This window comes from Triplophysa rosa, linkage group LG7 (genome assembly GCF_024868665.1).
Source record: "Triplophysa rosa linkage group LG7, Trosa_1v2, whole genome shotgun sequence".
NCBI classification, from domain to species: Eukaryota; Metazoa; Chordata; class Actinopteri; order Cypriniformes; family Nemacheilidae; genus Triplophysa; species Triplophysa rosa.
The window spans coordinates 8,086,866-8,106,265 of record NC_079896.1 but is presented as its reverse complement, the minus strand read 5'-3'; the positions used below and the strand labels follow the sequence as shown (position 1 = coordinate 8,106,265).

General features: G+C 38.1%; 1 protein-coding gene across 24 annotated transcripts in view; it reads left to right on the top strand.

The window, feature by feature from the left end:
* The window catches only part of dlg1a (discs large MAGUK scaffold protein 1a), a 110,081-nt gene that overhangs the window by 48,906 nt on the left and 41,775 nt on the right, over positions 1–19,400 (top strand). The window contains exon 1 of one of the 24 annotated variants that reach the window (XM_057338650.1): positions 10,230–11,817. The exons of 21 other annotated variants lie outside the window; for them this stretch is intronic. In XM_057338650.1, the coding sequence (XP_057194633.1) occupies positions 11,602–11,817 (216 nt within the window). In that variant the 5' untranslated portion in view covers positions 10,230–11,601. Of the gene's footprint in view, positions 1–10,229; positions 11,818–19,400 lie in introns of those variants that run through there. 2 more of the 24 variants (XM_057338651.1, XM_057338652.1) reach the window with 2 other exon arrangements.

Genomic DNA, 19,400 nt, shown 5'->3' with positions numbered 1-19,400 from the left:
CTCTATTTTTGGAGTTGCTCTGGTTGCAATGATCCAAGGCCTCCTAGTGATGGAGGCCTTGGATCTCTCTTTGTGTTTAACTGAAAAAAGTAATTCTTTCATTTATTTAAAGAATTGTTTAAACTCAAGTTTCAAGCTTTTAATAACTGATATCTTGCTATACAAGGTAGACATGAAACTTTGCCAGATGATCAATGCATTTGGTCCTATGGGAAGAAATGGGACCAGATCTGTTTTGTGAGCACCAATGAAATAAGACGATTTCTTTTTATTATAAAACTTACCAGACATGTGCATTCAGATTATGCTGGCCTAAACATTCGAATTTTCTACAAAAATGTCCATTCGTTGCTTAAATGATCCATTGTTATTTCTGAAAGCTTTGTCGCATGTTTCTTCTAGTTATATTGAAAGGAAGAGTTCACTTTTGCTTTTCTTTCTTCACACATTCAGAGAGCTGGTTCGTGTCCAATGAACAGAATGTCAGGCCGCTTTTTTAAAGTGGGCATTTGGTGTTTATAAGGGTTAGCAGCAACAAATCATTTTCTGGGGGAGGTTGTGAAAATGTCCTTATATAAAAACGCTTGCAGACTTCTATTCCAACAGATTGTACAGTGGGCCTGTTTGTATTATATTTCAAGTTTGTATTTATATTTCAAGTGCTTATATTTTATTCAAATGTATCCTATTGAATAGTTTTTTTTAACATGGCAGTAAATTATGTGATTAGCAACTTTTCACTGTAAATGTTTTAGAGAGACGCGAGTCACACATGAGTGGCTGTGAACAAGACAATGAGCTAACTCTCATTTGATTTCGTTCTTAATCTTTTCATGTTCTTAGGCCTCAGGCTTTTCCATTTTTTTATGGTGTATGTCTTTAGTGGTTGTCATCAGCAGTGGAGGGTAATGCAGTTGGAGCTAATGTGGCTGGAGCTGCAGGGCAGTTAGTGCGTTAGTTTTGTCCAGACGTATAAAGTAATGGAAGCTGGAGGTGGAGGCGTTTCTGCATCGCGCTGCTTTGAATTCTAATAAGGTGCTTTTATGACTCCGGTACAATCAGTAATTTATCTTAGACCATGCCCTCTGTGGGGACAAGTGCATCTGTGGCAGGGGCACTAAGTGTTCTGTGAGTGCAAAGACTTGAAATCCCACGTGTTTATTAATATGGTGGCACTTAACAACTGTTGACAAGGATACCTAATGGCTGCCAGTAAACTCTGACTTTGCTTCATGTTCTTTAAAGGACTCATATCTTGCTTTGCTCAGCGGTTAAAGACCGTTAAAATCTTTGCTCAGATTCTCAAGACATTATTAATTTAGAGAGTGTTTGATTGGACGAAAACCTGTGTGGTGCAAGATGAGTCATCAATATTATTATTGGAGTATTTTGAAGAGAAAGAGTGTTCGATGCACTAACAAATAAACTAGATGGCTTCAAAGCTAATATGTTTGTCTTGAGACCACAAAAGGATTCATCAGATCTTTTTTATGATAAAAAACATCATAATCAGTCATTGTATGTTTTATATAGGCATTTGTTCTTATTCTCAAAGCTTTACAATTCGATTCAGTTTGCTACTGTACCTTTAAGGCGTCCATGCGAATGCTCACTGTTGTCAAGTTGCCTTTATGGATATAGCGCTTTATTTTTAGAGTAAATCAGGAGACAGGAGTTTTGACATTCGGATAAAAAAAACGCGAGACATAGCTATTTATTCACGTCTGCTCCTGTGGGTTTGTGATGACAGTGCTTCCCTAATCAGGACTTTAATCCAAAAATGTGCACATTTGTGGAAATTTAGATGCAGTATACTGATACACATTTACTTCATATTTCTTTATACAGACCCATCATTTCTATTCATTTTCCATTAAATGATGTGATATGATGAGTTTGAAACTCCGTTTAGCTTGTTTCTTCTGGTACCGCTGTTATGAGAAAAGATGTCATGCCGCCTTCTCCTGGGTCCTGAAGTACCCCCCATAACACACGCAGACAGATGAATTGCTGAGTTGTGTTGTGTTCGCATGAAAATTTTTGATTTACTCACTTAAGGTTGTGTTTAATCTGAAATAGGAAACTTTTAACTCATGTCCCCAATGTGCCATGACTAATATTAATGTTATTTATTTGATGTAAATCAAACAAAAGTACATTTACAGGTAAACTCACTGTTAAATTTGGTTGACATCAGTACTTTTTTGACATTTCCAGAACATGTGAATAAAACCGCGATTATATTGAGAATCGCGGTAATTTTGTTCACCGTAACCGTGATCTAAAATGTTCACACAGTTACATCTCTAATAAGATGCAAGTAAATAAAAATTAAATTAAAATGCAATGTGCTATATATAAATTACATCACACATTCCACACACATAAGTGCTAGTTAGTTAATATCAGTAAAAATTTTACATGATCAAACAAATCCAGTAATGGCAAACTTTTCAGAATGCCTTCATGTGCATTCCTTTATCATCATTTTAGCGACGTGTGATTTGTTTACTGCAGCAGAATTAACCAAGGTGTCTGACTGACCTCTTTAGCTTGTGTAGTGTAATTGAAATCTTATCAGAGTTTGGGCATTTTGCCTCAGGTGAAGGAGGTGACCTCCTGGAAGACACTGTGAATATTTGAAGCATCTAACTGTAATTACTCTAATGTGATCTTTCATTAGCATGCCAGTGTTGGTGACTCTTCAGAATGATGGTAATATTTTGGGCCTGTAAAAGCCATGTAACCTGTTGGACTAAACATTAGCATCTTTAAATTTAATTTCTAAAGTACTTTCCTAGGTTTTTGTTGCAAAGCAATAGTATTAAGATAATGAAAACAGAAATCATGAAAAACAGAAAAATAGTATTATAGTATTATAGAATACACTGTATTGCATATCTTCTATAAGATGTAAATTATTGATACTGTATGTATAAAGAATTGCATGTTGTATACATAAATCTATTAAAGGGACAGATCACGCAAAATTAAAATTAATAATTTGTTCACCCTCATGTAATTAAAAATCTGTATATGACTTTGTGAAACAGAAAAGAAGATATGAAGACACCATTAAAAAAAAAATGTTTCCGCCAAAATCAGTATTGTATCAGGTCGGTATTGAAAAGTCACTTTTTAATTTTCCGCAAAATGCGATATCCGCCATGTTATTCTGTCATGTTTTCTCCCTTTCTTTCCAAACCGCAATATACGCCAGTCTCACTGCTCTGCAGAATGCGATATATCCGCTCAACCAATCACAGCACACCATTCCACGCATTGTAAACAGTAATGGCGGCGCTCTGAATACAGTCGGCTCCTAGTTTCCCTGATCTACTTTGTACTTTGTGTTCAACAAACAAAACAAACAAAAAATTTTTTTTGACGGCATTTATGAACCTGTGCTGGTTTCTGCGGTGGGGAAGAAACGCAAGCCATCGAAATCTAATCATTTACGTGAGGAGATTAAGAAGATGAGGCACTATTTTATAGCGTTAAAAAGATGACCCGTTGAATTCATTTAGGAGCGATGACTGATTGAATGTATTGCAGTGCCTGTATGTAAGATTAGTATTGTATTGAGTCAGAAGCTGTCATATGTGGATCAACTCACTTTTTTGTGTATTTTCAATATGAAAAATAACTGTTATATTGATTCCATGGATTTATTGCATTTAAAAAAAAATTGTCATGGATTTATTGCATTTTGGGGGAAAATGATCAGTTTTTATAAAAATCCAGCAAAATCTGGATTTGAATTTTTTATGTTACTAGAACCTAAAGATGCTATGTGAAACTTTGAAACAGAAAATAGTGATTTTCATCTTGCCACTTTCTTTGTAAAGAAAACGCATTTTTACTCAAATTAATCTAAATGGATTTATAGCGTTTTGGAACCAAACTATTCATATTTTATGAAATGTTTAGGTTGTTTTGTGTCTGTATAATGGAAATCAATGCGCCCAGTATAGGTTGTTTGTACATGACATCACGGCACTGCGCGAAGTGCAGATGGAGGGCAGCAAGTAATTTTCTCCATAGAAATTCACCATCACAAACTCAAAATGTCTACGTTTTATCTTGATGTTCAAATCAATCAAACTATGAAACCACAAGGTGTTTTTATTGCGTAGCAAAAGTTGATGAAAGGGGAAGTTACAGGCTTGTAAACTGGAATCTGCCGGCGGGAGGAGCCGAGCCAGGTAACTTTTTTAAAAACGCTTAACGAGGTTTAACGTACCTAAACAACGGCCAGGTGAGCTCAGATTTCTGTCAAACCTTGTCATGAACACTAGCTGCTGTTAAAAGAACAAATCTATTAAACGGATGAAGTGATAAATCTTGCGTTAAGCGTTTACTCCCCATAGAAATCCATTATAAAGAAGCTTAGCATGCTGAAACAATGACCACGTAAAACATAATTTCTATTAAACCGTAATTGTAATAAACACTAGCTCTTGATAAAAGAACAAGTACTTATTCCGGAGATTATTTTCATAGAAGTTCATTATAAAGCAACCACATAATGTGGCTCAAGACAGCGACAAACTGAGAACATAAAACCTTTGCAATTATCATGTTTATGTTTGATATCAGTGATAAACAAATGTATTTAACTTGGTTTTCCGTCGTCGTTGGTTCGGTACGTTAAGCGGTTTCCTTTTGATGGACTTCTATGGGGAAGAAACGCTTAACGCGAGATTTTTCATTTTATCCATTTATTAAGGACTCGTTCTTTTAACAGAAGCTAGTGTTTATTACAAGTAAGGGTTAACAGAAATGTGGGCTTTCCTGGTCATTGTTTAGGTCGTTAAACATAGGTCTTTTGAGTTTTTGATAATGAATTCCTATGGAGAATATAACTTGGTACTTCGTGTGTCATCAAAACCACATGATTGCAAACAACCTATTGGAATGACATGAAGGTAAGTAAATGATGAAAGACATTTTCATTTTTGTGGGAAATTTGATCTAAGATGTACTTGACTTAATACTTGGCATGGCATGACAGGTAGTTAAATTACAGTTAACTTTTAATTTTGAGATTTTTACAGTCACGAATGTTACAAGTAATACCTGTTACTGGCTTGTTACTTGCAAGATTTGTTGCTTGGCCTTTGACACGCCAGTATGTAAAGAAATTGTGAAGAAATCTATTACCATATTGAGGCCTAACCACAGATATCATTAGGTTCTCAACCTTTTCATAGTCGCGCCCCCCTGTAAACCCATTTAAAGAACTGGCGCCCCCCCATACTGTACATTGAAGATAGATAAGATAATGTGTAAAATACCTTAGATATAGTTTATATATATATATAAATAAGCAAAAAATACCTGTATATGGCAGATTGATCAAATTATAAATGTAACATACCCTGCTGATAAAAACAAAAGAAACCATCACAGAAATGTATGGTTTCCATTAAAGTACCATTGTGAACCATTAGCTTTTTGCATTAAAACCATTACAAAATTGTAGTGTTTTGGGCATTATTCCAAAATGATTAATCTGCCAGATCATGAGAACGGTGCGCGTTTCATTGATTTTAACATCGCAATTTATACTACAGATGTGGTGTGGTGTCATTTGCCTGTCGAAAATAGCACTTTACAACTTTAATGAAACTCAACAGCTTTAAACAGCCGTCCAAGTTCAGAAATATATGAAAAGGCACTTTATTAACACGCCACTCCCTTCACGCGCACTCTGAACTCATCGGGAGAGAGAGACTTGAGCTTATTCTGAAATTACAGTCTGAAAGACAAACATACTTATATGATCTACCTGTTTCTTAAGATGGTGTAGAGGTAATTGCTGCTGCTTCCAGAGTGGACGTTTGCATACTTTGTAGATATTATGCTTTTGTGCTCAACCTAAAATTGCACTGCGCAGGACCTACAAAGAGTCTGCGCAGCCACGCACGCATGCACGCAGCTTCAGACAGAACATTGCTGTCCGTCAATTTGCAATCGCGTTCCTCCGTGCATTCATGATCGAGTTCCAAAGGTTGGGTTTTCGGGGAACCGTCGCACCCCACCTGTACTGTAGTACCTCTGTAGCCCCCCCCCGGTTGAGAACCAATGATTTACCGCATACAGCGAATAAAACTTTCTTAACATGAATCGCAATGTAATTTTAACAATTGTGTGCTTAATCTGTATAACATTAGTAATCATAGTTGTGGAATAAAACTACATGGCTGCCCTTACATTCTAACAGGATGCTTTCAGATCTTCAGCGCATGCTGACTCTCTCTGATCCGAACCGCTCTGTGATCCAGTTTTCTTTCTACCGAACCACATCCTCGCATTCTCTGTTAGTCTAGCTGTGAGCAAAGACAGCAGAAAAGCAGGGGAGGAGGGGTAGAGAGAAGGCATTAGTGAAAAATGAGTAGTGTCCTTCCTGGGGAATCTTACAGACCACAGTTTAGAGTCCTGTAGTGCCCTAGTGGGCAGCAAGTGTGTCCACGTGTTCCGTGAAGAGGCATTCTCGAAGCCCCTGTCCTCCATGCATTGCATCTTGGGATCACCTTGACGCAGCTTCTAGGGGTTTGAATAAGAGCTGAGGAGAACTGCGTTGTTTCTGGTGGTCTGTCAGTCCCCGGCGCCACGCTGTGCAGGGTACCACCACGGGACTCGCAGGTGACATGCTGGCGTCCATTTGGTACGCAAAAAAGATGGGACGCCATCTGATCAGAAGCATTAGGAAGACCAAGAGATTGCAGCTGCAGTTGCTGGTGGGTAACAGTCAGCATTATATACGTGAGGTAGGGATGTATGATGCATGTCTGCGGGACACGCTCTCTCCAGACAGAGTGACTTTGAGCTGTGCATGTAAATCACAGGACAGAGAGGGGACATAAGAGAAAATGTTGCCTCCGCGGTAACATTTTCCTTCACTTAAATCTGTAGTCACACAGAGTTTTAAAGATGTGTGTTGTATGTGTAGGTTTAAATTATAATGTTTGTTAGAAGCAGTACTTCTACTTTGTTTTATTTCCTTATGGGACAGAAATGGAACGTGTGGAGTTTAAGCAAAGTTACTTGCAGGACATTTCAAACGTTTTGTTTTTCTTTACCTTTTTTGGGCCACATTTAACTTTTTGCTGCTACAATAGTGATCATTTTATATAATAGGTAATATTGTAATTTGCATTTGTGAAAATAAATAAACATTCTTCTTCTGTAGAAAAAAAAGGATACATGACGTTTCTGTAATAAAACCACTATTTACTTGTTTCACATTTGCTATCTGCTACTGTCCCTAAGAGACTATGGATGGTTGTAGCACTCAATATGGAGGTTAGTGAATTGTCATAAAACGAGTTTTATGATGTACCGTATTTAGCAGGTGTGCGTTCACCTTATTTTACGGTCCATTTTTATGCAGTAGATGGTTAAGATGGTCATTGATTAATATGTTGACCAGTACCCATCACATTGGCATAGCTGGCCACGTTTAAACAAAAGTTGTAAAACATGACTAAGTGTTCATTAACCAAGCTTGCTGTCTCATTAAATTAGCTATTTTTTTACTTAAACTAAATTATTCTATATTATGAAAAATATATTTTATAATGCTATTAGAAATACTGTAGAGGAGTAGAATAGAGGAACTTTTCAGATTTGAAGGGATAGTTCACCCAAAAATAAAAAAATCTTTCATCATTTACTGTACGTGTTCACCCTCATATTGTTAAAAACTTGTACATGCCTCTGTGTTCTATGAAACACAAATGAAGATATTTTGAGAAATACCTCTGTGGCTTTGTTTCTATACAATGGAAGTCAAGGTCAATTCCATAATTTTCATTTTTTGGTCAACTGTCCCTTTAATAAAATGCACAGATGAGTAGCTAAAACTCCGAGCTTCTGTCTGTAAATCCACAAGCACCCTGATTACCGGGGCTTGCTGATAATAAGACTGCTTATAATGTTTCTGCATTTTTATACCTGTATAATAGTGAAGATGATAACAGGACAATCTCGCGCTGCCTGTTGATTCACATGTGGAGTGGCGCCTCGTGGTATTTTTCTTGTCACCTCGAGTGGCTGACACTCCATCTCTGAAATAACTACTCTTCTTTTCCGGTGTTTACTGCCGAATTCATATGGCCTTAAGACCAAGAGCTTGTGGAAGTGGCAGGGGACGCTCTGAAGGCTTTTGTCCTTGTATTGTGCTATCGATTTATTGCCTACATTGCTGGTGGTTGGGAATAAAGAGGGAATGTCTGTGAGGTGATAAATAAAAGAGACAGATGCTTATTATAATGGAGATACTCCCTTAAAATGAGTGAACGAATGTGTTTGCGTGAGTGTGTAGTTGTAGTAGAAATAGTTTGTGTTGTGTTACAACTGAGTGTATAGAAAACTGTGTATAGAAAACTATGTCAGTTTTAGATCTGTCTATTAACTTAAAGGGGTAGTTCACCCAAAAATGAAAAATCTGTCATGATTTATTCACTAATATGTCATTCAAAGCTTGTACATGATTCTTCTGTAGAACACAAAAGAAGATATTTTGAGAAATGTCTCGGTAGTGTCCATAGAATGGAAATCATTGGGGGCCAATGTTGTTTGGTTACCAACATTCTTCAAAATATCTTCTTTTGTGATCTGCAGTGAATTTTCCTTTCAATCGATTAATGGTTCTGTTGTTCTGTATAGCCAAACCATAGAAGCCACAGAAGTTGTTTATGTAAATGGATTGTAATGGTAACGGTCCAGCAATCCATAATGTTTGCCTGTATGTCACCATCTCTTTTTGAAACACAAAATTGCAGGCTACTTTATGTTCTTATCCTTACCTGTGATGAAATCAGATGCCGAGAAAATGAAATTTTGTTGCAAAATAATACCCGACAGCTCATTATAAATCATTATAAGCTTACTGTTGCAAATAGTTTTTTTTCATAGATTCTTTTAATTCGTTTTTTTATGATTTTATTTTTATTAACAGATTACATGCAGCTTTAAGTATTGGTCATTTTGCCTGCCTTGGTCATTTCACTGTTTGTTAAATTTTTCATTTATTTTGTCGCCTTGGAGTTAAAAGTTTCTAGCCGCATTCTGAGCAGTTTTGAGATGATGAGCTTCCGAGTTTTTTGCATTCCATTTGACTTTGTAGATAAAACCTTGTTGTTTCCCAAAAGCCCCAAAATGTACACAACATAAACAAAAAAATGATCACATAATGTAAATAAGTTGTCACAGAACAAGAATACGTGAATAACTCAATTTTGACAAAAATGTCAGATAGAACATTATAATTCCAAGGCGATGATTTATTATGAGTCTGTTTAGAAAAAGAAACCTACTGTGTGGGCCTTAGGACAACTCGCAACATATTTTTCCTGTATAACTAAACTTTAAAAGGAGAATATAATGTGTGCAAAGCTCTGAATATGTAAAAAGGTCACAGTATATCACAATACAATTTGCAAACCACAATACAGTAAACATAAAACAGCGTTTACCCTGTATATTTTCGAGATCCCTATTGTTTACCACCGCCCATACAGAAGCTATATTACTGGTTATCTTATATTCCTTTGCTCTGTTGGGAAATATATAGACTGTACAGTAATCGCATGATTACACCTCCCTCTTGCATGTTGTGTTTCTCTGGTAGTGCAATATTAATCTCACATCAGTAGCAATGTGACGCAAAAGGTTATAATTCATCTATAATGTGATGAATTATGGTATGATTTGGCTGTTTGTAAATCCAGCTCTGTTGATTGAGAGTGCTGATCCGCGATCAGTGAGCAGTTTGGATTCATCATCACTGAACAACATGGATCCACAGCATTTTTGTGAAGCTTCTTAAGGCACTGACTTGTCGAGGTCATTTAGCACTGTACCCGTGTCTCGAGCTAACATGACATTGGGGGTTCTGGATTTTGAGTAATGAGGGGTCCACAGCAACACTCATGAAAAATAAATGCCTGGTGTATTTATTTAATTGCTAATGAATTATTGATACACTGAAGGTCACATTTAAATGAGAATGCTGGAAAGCAAGTCCTAAGGCATTGTCTCAAGGCAAGCGAAAATTTGTTCTTTTTATGTCGCAAAAATTCCAAATGTGGTTAATACATTTTTTCATCATGAGCGAATGTAATAACACGGTTTTGTGTGGATGTTTGTTTGTTTTCCCCTTCCTCCTTTTGCTAATGTGAAAATTGCCAGTATCGCTGAAGGCGGTTGCCAGTTTCTCTGATCAGATGCTGTGCAATAATAGGCCCGTCGTATGTGGTTCTTTAATTCCTCTTAAAACCCTGTGAATCTAAGCTATTTAGGTGGAAGAAAAGGCTGGGCTCGGGCTCTATGGGGATGCTTGCTTTATTTGATGTGGAAGCTGTTGCCATGGTTTTGGTCCTGGGGGGAAATCGAGGCACAAGCTGTGACAATGTCTGTTACCTCATTTGACACCTGTGGCACACCTCGGATAGTTTTCGCCGGCACGGAGCCGCCGTCAATAGGTTTGAAGGCAGAACGTCGTCGCAGCGGAGATCCGCAGGAATTCTTGCCTTATTAACAAAGACGCGGTTATTTTTGAATTCTCTTTCTCTTTTTTTTCCGCCTGTGAAGGCTCAGCCTTTGTCTCCCCCTCACTGTATCATATGTGTGTGGAAAGAGACTGCAGCGTGTGAAGCGAGAGATCTGTGTCAGAAGGAGCATCCAGACAGCATGGGATCGGTGTCGTCGTCTTGTCAACGTGCGATGCGCGCTCTGGATTTACCTTTACCTCTGGATCTGGCAAGATCCGCGCCTCCCTCTCACGCTGGGCGTCATGAGTATGTTTGCTTGCAGAAAGTTTTATAATCGTTAGGTTAATCGTATATTTCTGAACAATGAAGCTTTTAGCCTAAAGTGCCAGGCGGGGGAAAAATCAATAGCGTTGCTGAAATAGATTTGTGGCTGTAATGATCAGCCGTGGAGTTCTCTCAGCTCGGCCATGCCTACGAAGAAAAGGAGCACAGCAACGCAGATTCTTTCTTTTTCGTCAGGGTACCACCCTAAATGCCAGCATCTATATTTAATGCGCTTTGCTTTTAGGAAAGTGATGTGATTGATACCTGCTCGTGGACATCTTGTAACCCCGGTCCATTTAGATTAAGAATCCCTTGAGAACCGTGGGGCTTTCGACTGCAACACTTGCCGGTTAATTGAACCCATTTCCTGCTTCTCCGAGCTCTTAGGTTCTCCCCCATGCGCAGAGAGCTCCCAACTCCTTCATTGATCTTCTCTCAGGTCCCTGCTCGTCTGGAGCCGGAGTCGGAGCCCAGTGTAGTGCACGCTGCTCGTGGGCAGCGCGATCGCCGCCTCCCTTCCTACTCCTGCTCACTTCCAACATGAGCCTGCTGCACGCTTGATCTCCCAGCTGGTGAGGACAGGAAGGTTGCGAGTCGGCCAATGGATGGATTTGGGGCTGTCGGCTTTAACTTCACACTTCCGTCGTTCCGCCGTCGCGTTCGTGAGAGGATGCTGTAACCTTATCCAGGTGTAGCCTCCCTCCGCCACGCTTCCACTTTCCCAGCTGCCGAGGCGCTTGACAGCTGTTGCGGCTCTGTTCTGGCCCCAAGGGCTGTGATGAATTACATCTTCGGAAACAACACGCTGTACCCGCGCGGCGGTCGAGCCAACCCTGGATCTGGCCATGCCGCCCCGGGGTCCAAACAGAGGCAGTGGACCAAACGGAGTTCAAGCGAAGAACTGCCTTCGTCTTCCTCGCGCTGGCAGCAGCTGCTGGCCTTCTTCACGCGACGTGGGGCCTTCAGCGACTGCATCACGGCAGGTGCAACCCAGGTAACTTTTCACCAGAGCTCACCTGCTGCATGGGATGCTTGCTTGGATGAAATGTTGTGTGCTTAGAAGTTCTTTTTTGCTTTGTCTCTGCTGTTTCTTCTAAAATTCCTTGGGGGAAATACAAATTGCGTGAATGCAGTAAAAACAGAGATAGAAAATGAAGGTTAGCTTAGATCATTTGTTTTGGAAACATTGTTGATTGTGAAATCTGTCTGTTAGTTGCAGGGTTTATTTTTTTAAAGTCAGAACTCAGTTTAAGACATTTTGGCGATGTCTCTTGACACTCACACGCAAGACAATTCGCAGTTAGGTATCTGAACACTCCACATTGCATATTTTATCCATTTGAATTAAAACGGTTTGTAAAGGTCTTTCTGACCGAATCTACGTCTTTCAACACCTCCAAACCCATTTCAAATTAAATGTGAGCGACATTATTTGTTTAGCTTGTTCTTCCATGTTTGCAAAGGCAATAACATTATTCTAACATGCTATTACTATGGACAGTATTATATATTATATTATTATAAATGGATACTCAGGCTTAATACATCTAGTGTATCTTTCAGCGTGCCTTTGTAATACCTATAAGTGTTGGTGAAAGCCAATTCATGAGTGCAGTAAATTACATTTGCTCCATGTTATGAAGTTGTCAGCCTTATTCCATCCATTTAATTGAGAGTTAGTCATACTGGACAGTTTTAAGGATCTGTTTCCTATAGGTAGTGGAAGGCACTTAGGATGTGAATGATAACCCACTCGTAGATAATCATACAAAGCGAAGAACTTTTTTTAATCTGCCCCTCCTTTTTGGCTGTGCGTGACCACAGAAGGCATATGTTAACAAAAAACTGTCAGTGCTTCTCAACTGAAGGACAAATGGTCACTCGTTCTGTCAATGGGGGGCATGGCCTGAAATGAAAGCCAAAGACAAATCGAAAACTCCCACAAAGGGCTATACAGTCTATTATTTTATTCTGTCCTTTGACTCTGTTACCACATTGTGGTAAGTTTTCATGAATGCTTTTTCAAAAGCCTAAACCAGCTATTCTTGCTAAGGACACCTAGACAATACAGTACGTCTTTTTACTAACGTACTGAAGCGATAAGCCACGAGAGGTTGTGCATTACGATGATTTTACCACAGGCATGTTTGCGTCTTGCCTTAACCCACTTATCTTTTGTGAAATTGCTGTAATGACCATGTGATACAAATATTAACTATACAAACGTATAGTCATTCAAATACTTCTATTAGAAGATATAGTCCCTGACAGGTAAACATTGCCGGAACGTTGCTATGCAACTAAAATAACGATCGTCTACAGGTGCTGTGGTATTAATAGTAGCTCGATGTGGAGGTCGTAGCTGTGCTTTTTCTGTGAATAAACCACAGCTATTGACTAATCCAAATCAAGACCACGACAATCCTTTTATGAAGTTCATTATTTGAACTGTAAGTTGTTCGCAGTTGCCAAGCAACACCGCAACTTGGAGCAATAATATAGAATGTCGTATGTATGCATTTATCATTATTTTGCAATAGCGTAAAACATAATTTATCCAATAAGAGTTTAGACTTCCGTTTTAGGAAGTGGAAGTAGGGCTGTGCAAGTTGTGTTTGCTCAGTAGATGTGTCTTTATCTCACACATGTCCGGCATGTTTATAACTCCAGTTACAGCCCAAGACGTCATTGTTCTCACTGGTCATATTTTTATAAATATGTTTTTTTTGCATACGACAGTTTTTTCTGTAGAACAAATTCTGAATATGTGGCATAATGAAGTATTTACTCACGTACTTTAAACGTCCATTCTGTTGTTTAAAAACAATTTAAACCTTACAGTTTATGTCAGGTGTATGAAAACTTGTGAAATTGCTTTTATTAGATTTAAATCGATTGTACTATTAGATTAGTTTTATAGATTAAAATACATATCACTGTATTAGAATTAAATAGATTAAAACATGAAAATACTTAATGTTTAAAGCTGCAATATGTAACATTTTTGGTAAAAAAAAAACTTCTTACCTTACTTTAGTTTGCAGTAAAGTTACAACCCCAAAAAACTCAAATATTTTGTAAGTGTCAAATATTTTGATAAAAAAAAAATGTTGACAAATTTGTTCATATTGTTAATGGTACATGTTGATGGCTGGTTAATATATGCAAGAGTACACGCACATTTTTTTGTTTTTATTTGCTGTAAAGGTTATCAAATATACTGTAGATATTAGTAACAAATGAAATAAAGTGCAGTTATTTCTACACGTCTCTTACATGCACTTTAATTACAATTTTTAAACTAAAAATAGCAATGAGCTACTAAACATATAGAGACCAAGATTCCGTGATGCAACTCACTGTAACTAGATCATTGTTGTCTTGAATTAGACGTAATGATTACTGAAAACTTTTTAGGAACGTACCCGAATACAGCTCACTTTCTCGAAAGATATTAAACTCTTAGCCGCAGGTTTGCAGTCTGTGATTCATCTGGCATTTTGACGTTGTTAGCATAATGCAGTCAATATCACCTTCACTGCACATATTGTATTACAGAGATCGTCATGTTATTGGTGCTACATTGCATTACCGTATGTCTGTCTGGAAGCCTATAAGTAATCTTCCAGGTTTGAAAAAATGCAGCTTGTCATTAGCATGATATATGGCATCTTCAATCAGTGTTAACAATATTTGCATGTTATGTTATAGCTGAATGTATCAAATGACCTCCGAAAGTACCTCCCGAGATAAAAACAGATTTTGGCTTTGCTTTGATCACACAAAGAGAGGTAGACTTCAAGGTAACATGAAGCTTTTGCCTGTGAGATCTACGGATCATCGGAAGTAACAAGTGTCTGATGAGAAAGGTTTTAAGCTTAAACAGTTAGGAGTTGTTTGGCATCTGGTAAAAAAGGATGTGTTTTTGTTTTAGTGCTTGTTCTTCGGGTCTCCTTCAGTGTCATTTAAATAAAATAAATTAAAATATTGTATGTTCTTAAGTAGAGTACCTATGACTTGGCCATTTTAGATTTGGTTTATAAGGTGCTTTCATTTGATTACTTTTTTGCTTTTATTGTTGCTCGTGTGTTTATGTGCATTCTGTTTACAGTGTTTTTTAACACTTTTAAAAATATTTTTTTAGTGTGACCATTCTGAGCAGGTCTGTGATGAGGAGAAACCGTACTGTACCATTATGTTAACACACATTATCATTGTTATATTAAGACTTGGATATCGATCTAACATTATAACAGGTAGGTATGCAGTATATCTGTATAATATCTCCCTGTTCCAAATCTTTCTGTTGCTCTATTTCTGGTAAAGGCATCGCTTCAATGATACTGTATCCTAAGTTCCACACATCTACCCACCAAGATTCGAAGCACAGCTTCCATTAGGCTTTATTGTGGCACAGGTGGGACTAGATTCATTAATTGATGTAATTAAACTAAAATTTTCCTAAATCATACCAGCGCCTATTGTTGGCATCTACAAGAGTTATATCTCTGCAATGTCCAACATATCCCAAAATACAGTAGGTTATGAATTTTCGCTCTTATTTTTTGAGAAAGAAGCAGATTAAGATCTGTGGAGCTGCAGTCATCCAGAGAGCACGCATAGCCTTGCAGGTCTCGCTGCAGCTTCAGCTGTTGCCATGGCGTTGCCATAGCGATCGTCAAGCAAGGACATTTCATCGTGTGGCAGCACTTGTTTATTTATTTCTCAGATCTGTCGAACATAGAGCTTTGCATGACATGGTCTCTTTCATCAGGAACGGTGTGCAGATGGAAACTGTTGCTCTCGGGTAAACGGCAGATGAGCCGGTCATTGATTCATCAGTCACCATTCTAATATCCACCCAATCGCTCTCCGTGACCCTGCCCATTAACCCTATTAGTTCAGCCGAGACAAAAGACGGATCCTCCTCGCTGGCATAATTTATGGCCGTAGCAAGGTTGTAGCAGATTAAAATGTATTCTCAGGGAGACTAGATTTTCCCATGCAGGCTGTTCCTAGAGATGCGGCGTTCCTGTGTGAGCTGGCCGGGGGTAGGTGGAGGAGAGAGATCTGTGGGCTGTGTGTGAGTAGGAGACATTCTCCACAATGAATCATGGCAACAGGAATGAACATTTTGCTTCCCTGTTTTAAACAATACAGATCCTCTTGTACTGGAGAACACGATGGGGTTTTTGTTGCAGGGGGCAAAGGGATTTGAGTGCTCATTAATTGATAATTTGCCATTAAGCTGATGCTGTCATTTAAAACAATGTGTTGTAGATCCGTTGTATTGGCAGCACCTCTTGACCAGATTGAGGTCGAGTGTGTGTATGAGTACTTGTGCGACTGTGGTTACTGGCTCTCAAACGTAGGGCTGTCACCTCTCATATACTGTAGAATCCAGAAGAGTAGAATGGTTCACTTGAAATCAATGGACAGTAATGACATCATTGAACAGAAATCTGCAAATTAGACGATCTTTCAAGGTGAAGTGAATCATTTCTGCGCCACCAGTGGCACTAAACAGAATTGCTTAAAGGGGGTGATTTAACGCGGTTTCATGAATTCTGACTTCTTTACAATGTTAAATGTGCTGGCTTCTCATGTTTGACATGGTCAACTTGTCAAAAAACGAGTTGGACGTATTACTGTGCTCGATACACTCCCCCAAGGTTCGTATAGGTTTCGGATAGTTTTTTTTCGAACATGAAAAACCATTATGTGACAACTTTTATTAGTCCCTTATTGGGCAATTCTCCCGGAGAAAAGAAATAGCCTGCCCACGCTACAACCGGCGAGCGTTCGGAAGATTGGCTGCGCTGCGTCAAGATTGGCTGCGCTGTGGGCCTGCAGCTGCAATCAACTCGTTACTCTTGCGATAGTGAGAGAAGTTGAGGTGTGTTTGTTTGTTCATGGCATTTCAGTGGATATAACGCGCGTACATGCATAATGTAAACAACACAAACTTATAGTGAATCAACAGGTGATAATAATGCGATAATGTATTGTGTGCTCGTAATTTAGTTCCTTCCCCTGCACACCCCCAGGAGGTTGTGTGATTCGTACAGCTGTATCTATCTTTTATAAATGTGATCAAACTAAATACTCTTCGAAGATACAAAGTATGCAACACTACTCTATAGGTACTCAAGATTAATATGAGATTGGCAGACACTGTGCGTTCAACTGGACCTTTAATTTAAAAACAAATTGTTTTTAATAGACACAGAGAAATTATTATTTTTTGTTGTTGTTTAAGATACTACGCTCGAAAAAATTCTGGGCGATTTTTAACTTAGCATTGGGTCAAAAAGGGACGAAAGCAACCGTTGGGTTGTAAATTAACCTATGCCGAGTTGTTTCAACCCAATATGCTGGGTTGTTTAAAGGGATAGTTCACCTAAAAATAAAAATGGTGTCATTATTTACTCACCCTCTTGTCACTATAAAAGAGTATGAGTTTCTTTCCTCTGCGGAACACAAAAGAAGATATTTAGAAAATTGTTGGTCACCAAACAACGACGGCTCCCATTCACTTGCAGTGATTTTGTGTCCATACAATTGAAAGTGAATTGGTACCGATGTCATTCGGTTACCATCATTATTTAAAATATCTTTTGTGTTCTGCAGAAGAATAACCCTCTTGTCATTTTAAACCTGTATGATGACAGAATTTTAATTTTTTGGTGAACTATCCCTTTAACTATCATTGGGTCAAATATAAACCCTTGGGTTAATTTAACCCAGCGGCTGGGTTAAAACTGGGTTAAAGCTAATGCGCTTGGTTTTAAAATAAAATAAACCAGCATTTTTAGAGTGTACCTTTTTATATTACCTGTTTGTGCTTCTGTATGTTTGGAAACAACTACTATTATTAAAATGTCTTATGTGCGGACAATACGCACTTTCATGTAACAAACTATGTATTGGATAGTATGCACAGCAATCAGTGAATCAGTCAGTCCATGTACTAAACAAGTATAACTATGAGACAACACAAAAGAAAGACTGAAGGAAAACATTCAACTCGAAATGTCACATATGTGGTGAGAGGAGTGTGACAGTATTTTTGTAAGTGATAATGTGCAAATGTTTTTTTTATGTTTGAATGGTTTGTCTTTAAACATGAGTGCCATTGCTGAGTGCCAATTCAGTTGTTAGAACACTGTATTGGCAACGCAGAGGTCATTGGTTCCATACTGACATACTGAGTTAAAAATGAATTGGATGCATTTAAAGTCACTTAGCATAAAAGCATAGAGAGCATAAATGGAAAAAATGTACATGTAATTTAGAGCTTTCAAAAATATCAGAATCAAAAGTTTTTGTTAATTAATCTAAAGCTGTTTTCAAACAGGTTTGACTTCTCCTGTATTCATTACGAAGGAGCTGAATGCTAGAGGCATACAATTATTGGCTCTCCATTTGTGGTTTAGTCGTCGTTGAAGTGCATGGTATAATGTCTTTAAGTTCTTAAGATGCATTTATAGCTCTGTAGTGGCAGTACTTTGCAATGTAATACTAATAAGAAGGGGTGTCCCAGATGTGAAATGCATCTCTATGGCGCCTCTTAAGTGTACTATAAGGAAGAGACCTAAATATAACATCTTATACAACAAAAGATTGTACTTTTTAGTCATAAATAAACAAACGCTATCTCATACCCTCCTCGGCTGATTTTTGATCAAGTTCATTAGATAGCAAGAAGACAGAAGCAGGGCAGAGGAGAGATGGGATGTCAAGTCATGAGAACAGCGGCCTTCATTGATTAAGGCGAAATGCTAGCTGGTAACATAAGATGTTGGCCTGAATCAAGTCTTGGGCTTAAGCTGAACACTGCTAGGGTTGAATTGGATGTTCAAACTCTGGGATATATGTTAGGCTTGTTATGAATGTTCCATATCGATGTTGCTACTGTACAATGATGTTGTCTACGTTTTGCATTAACATCATATTTGTCTGACCGACCAATGGCAGAGATGTGCCTATAAGAAGTCTTTTGGTGCCACTACCTGTACCTGTAATGTGCAAATGTACAGTTTCCTTATGTCACTCACAAGCTGATATGTTGGACAGTCAAAAACTTTTAAAGTGTTACAATGTTTATAAAGTCACTACTGTTATTTTAACGTAATGTCTCATTATACTTCAATGTATTCTTTATATTACTTTAATACTATGCTATTATGTAGTTGCATTTCTTACAATAGTGCATTAAGTCAAAGTATTTTTTTTAATTACAAACGTCACGCCTTCCCTTTAACCTATATGAATTTTCTTGTAGATTCTTATACAGTACTATAGTGTACCTCAGATAAAATGCCAGACTATGTGGTGCCACACTGAGGGGTGACTATTTTCATTTTTATTGTTAAATGCGTGGCCTCATTTTCTTTGCCTCAATCTGAGCATGACTTTGTGTATGGAGCCATCTGCTGTACAGCAGGAGGTGTGTCTTGTGTATTTCCTATGTAGATGAAACAGATCAATATGGTCATACAGTATCCAGAGATGACATGTAGCACATCATGTGAAATCGTTAATTTTGATTTAATCATTTTAATCTTTATTATAAAT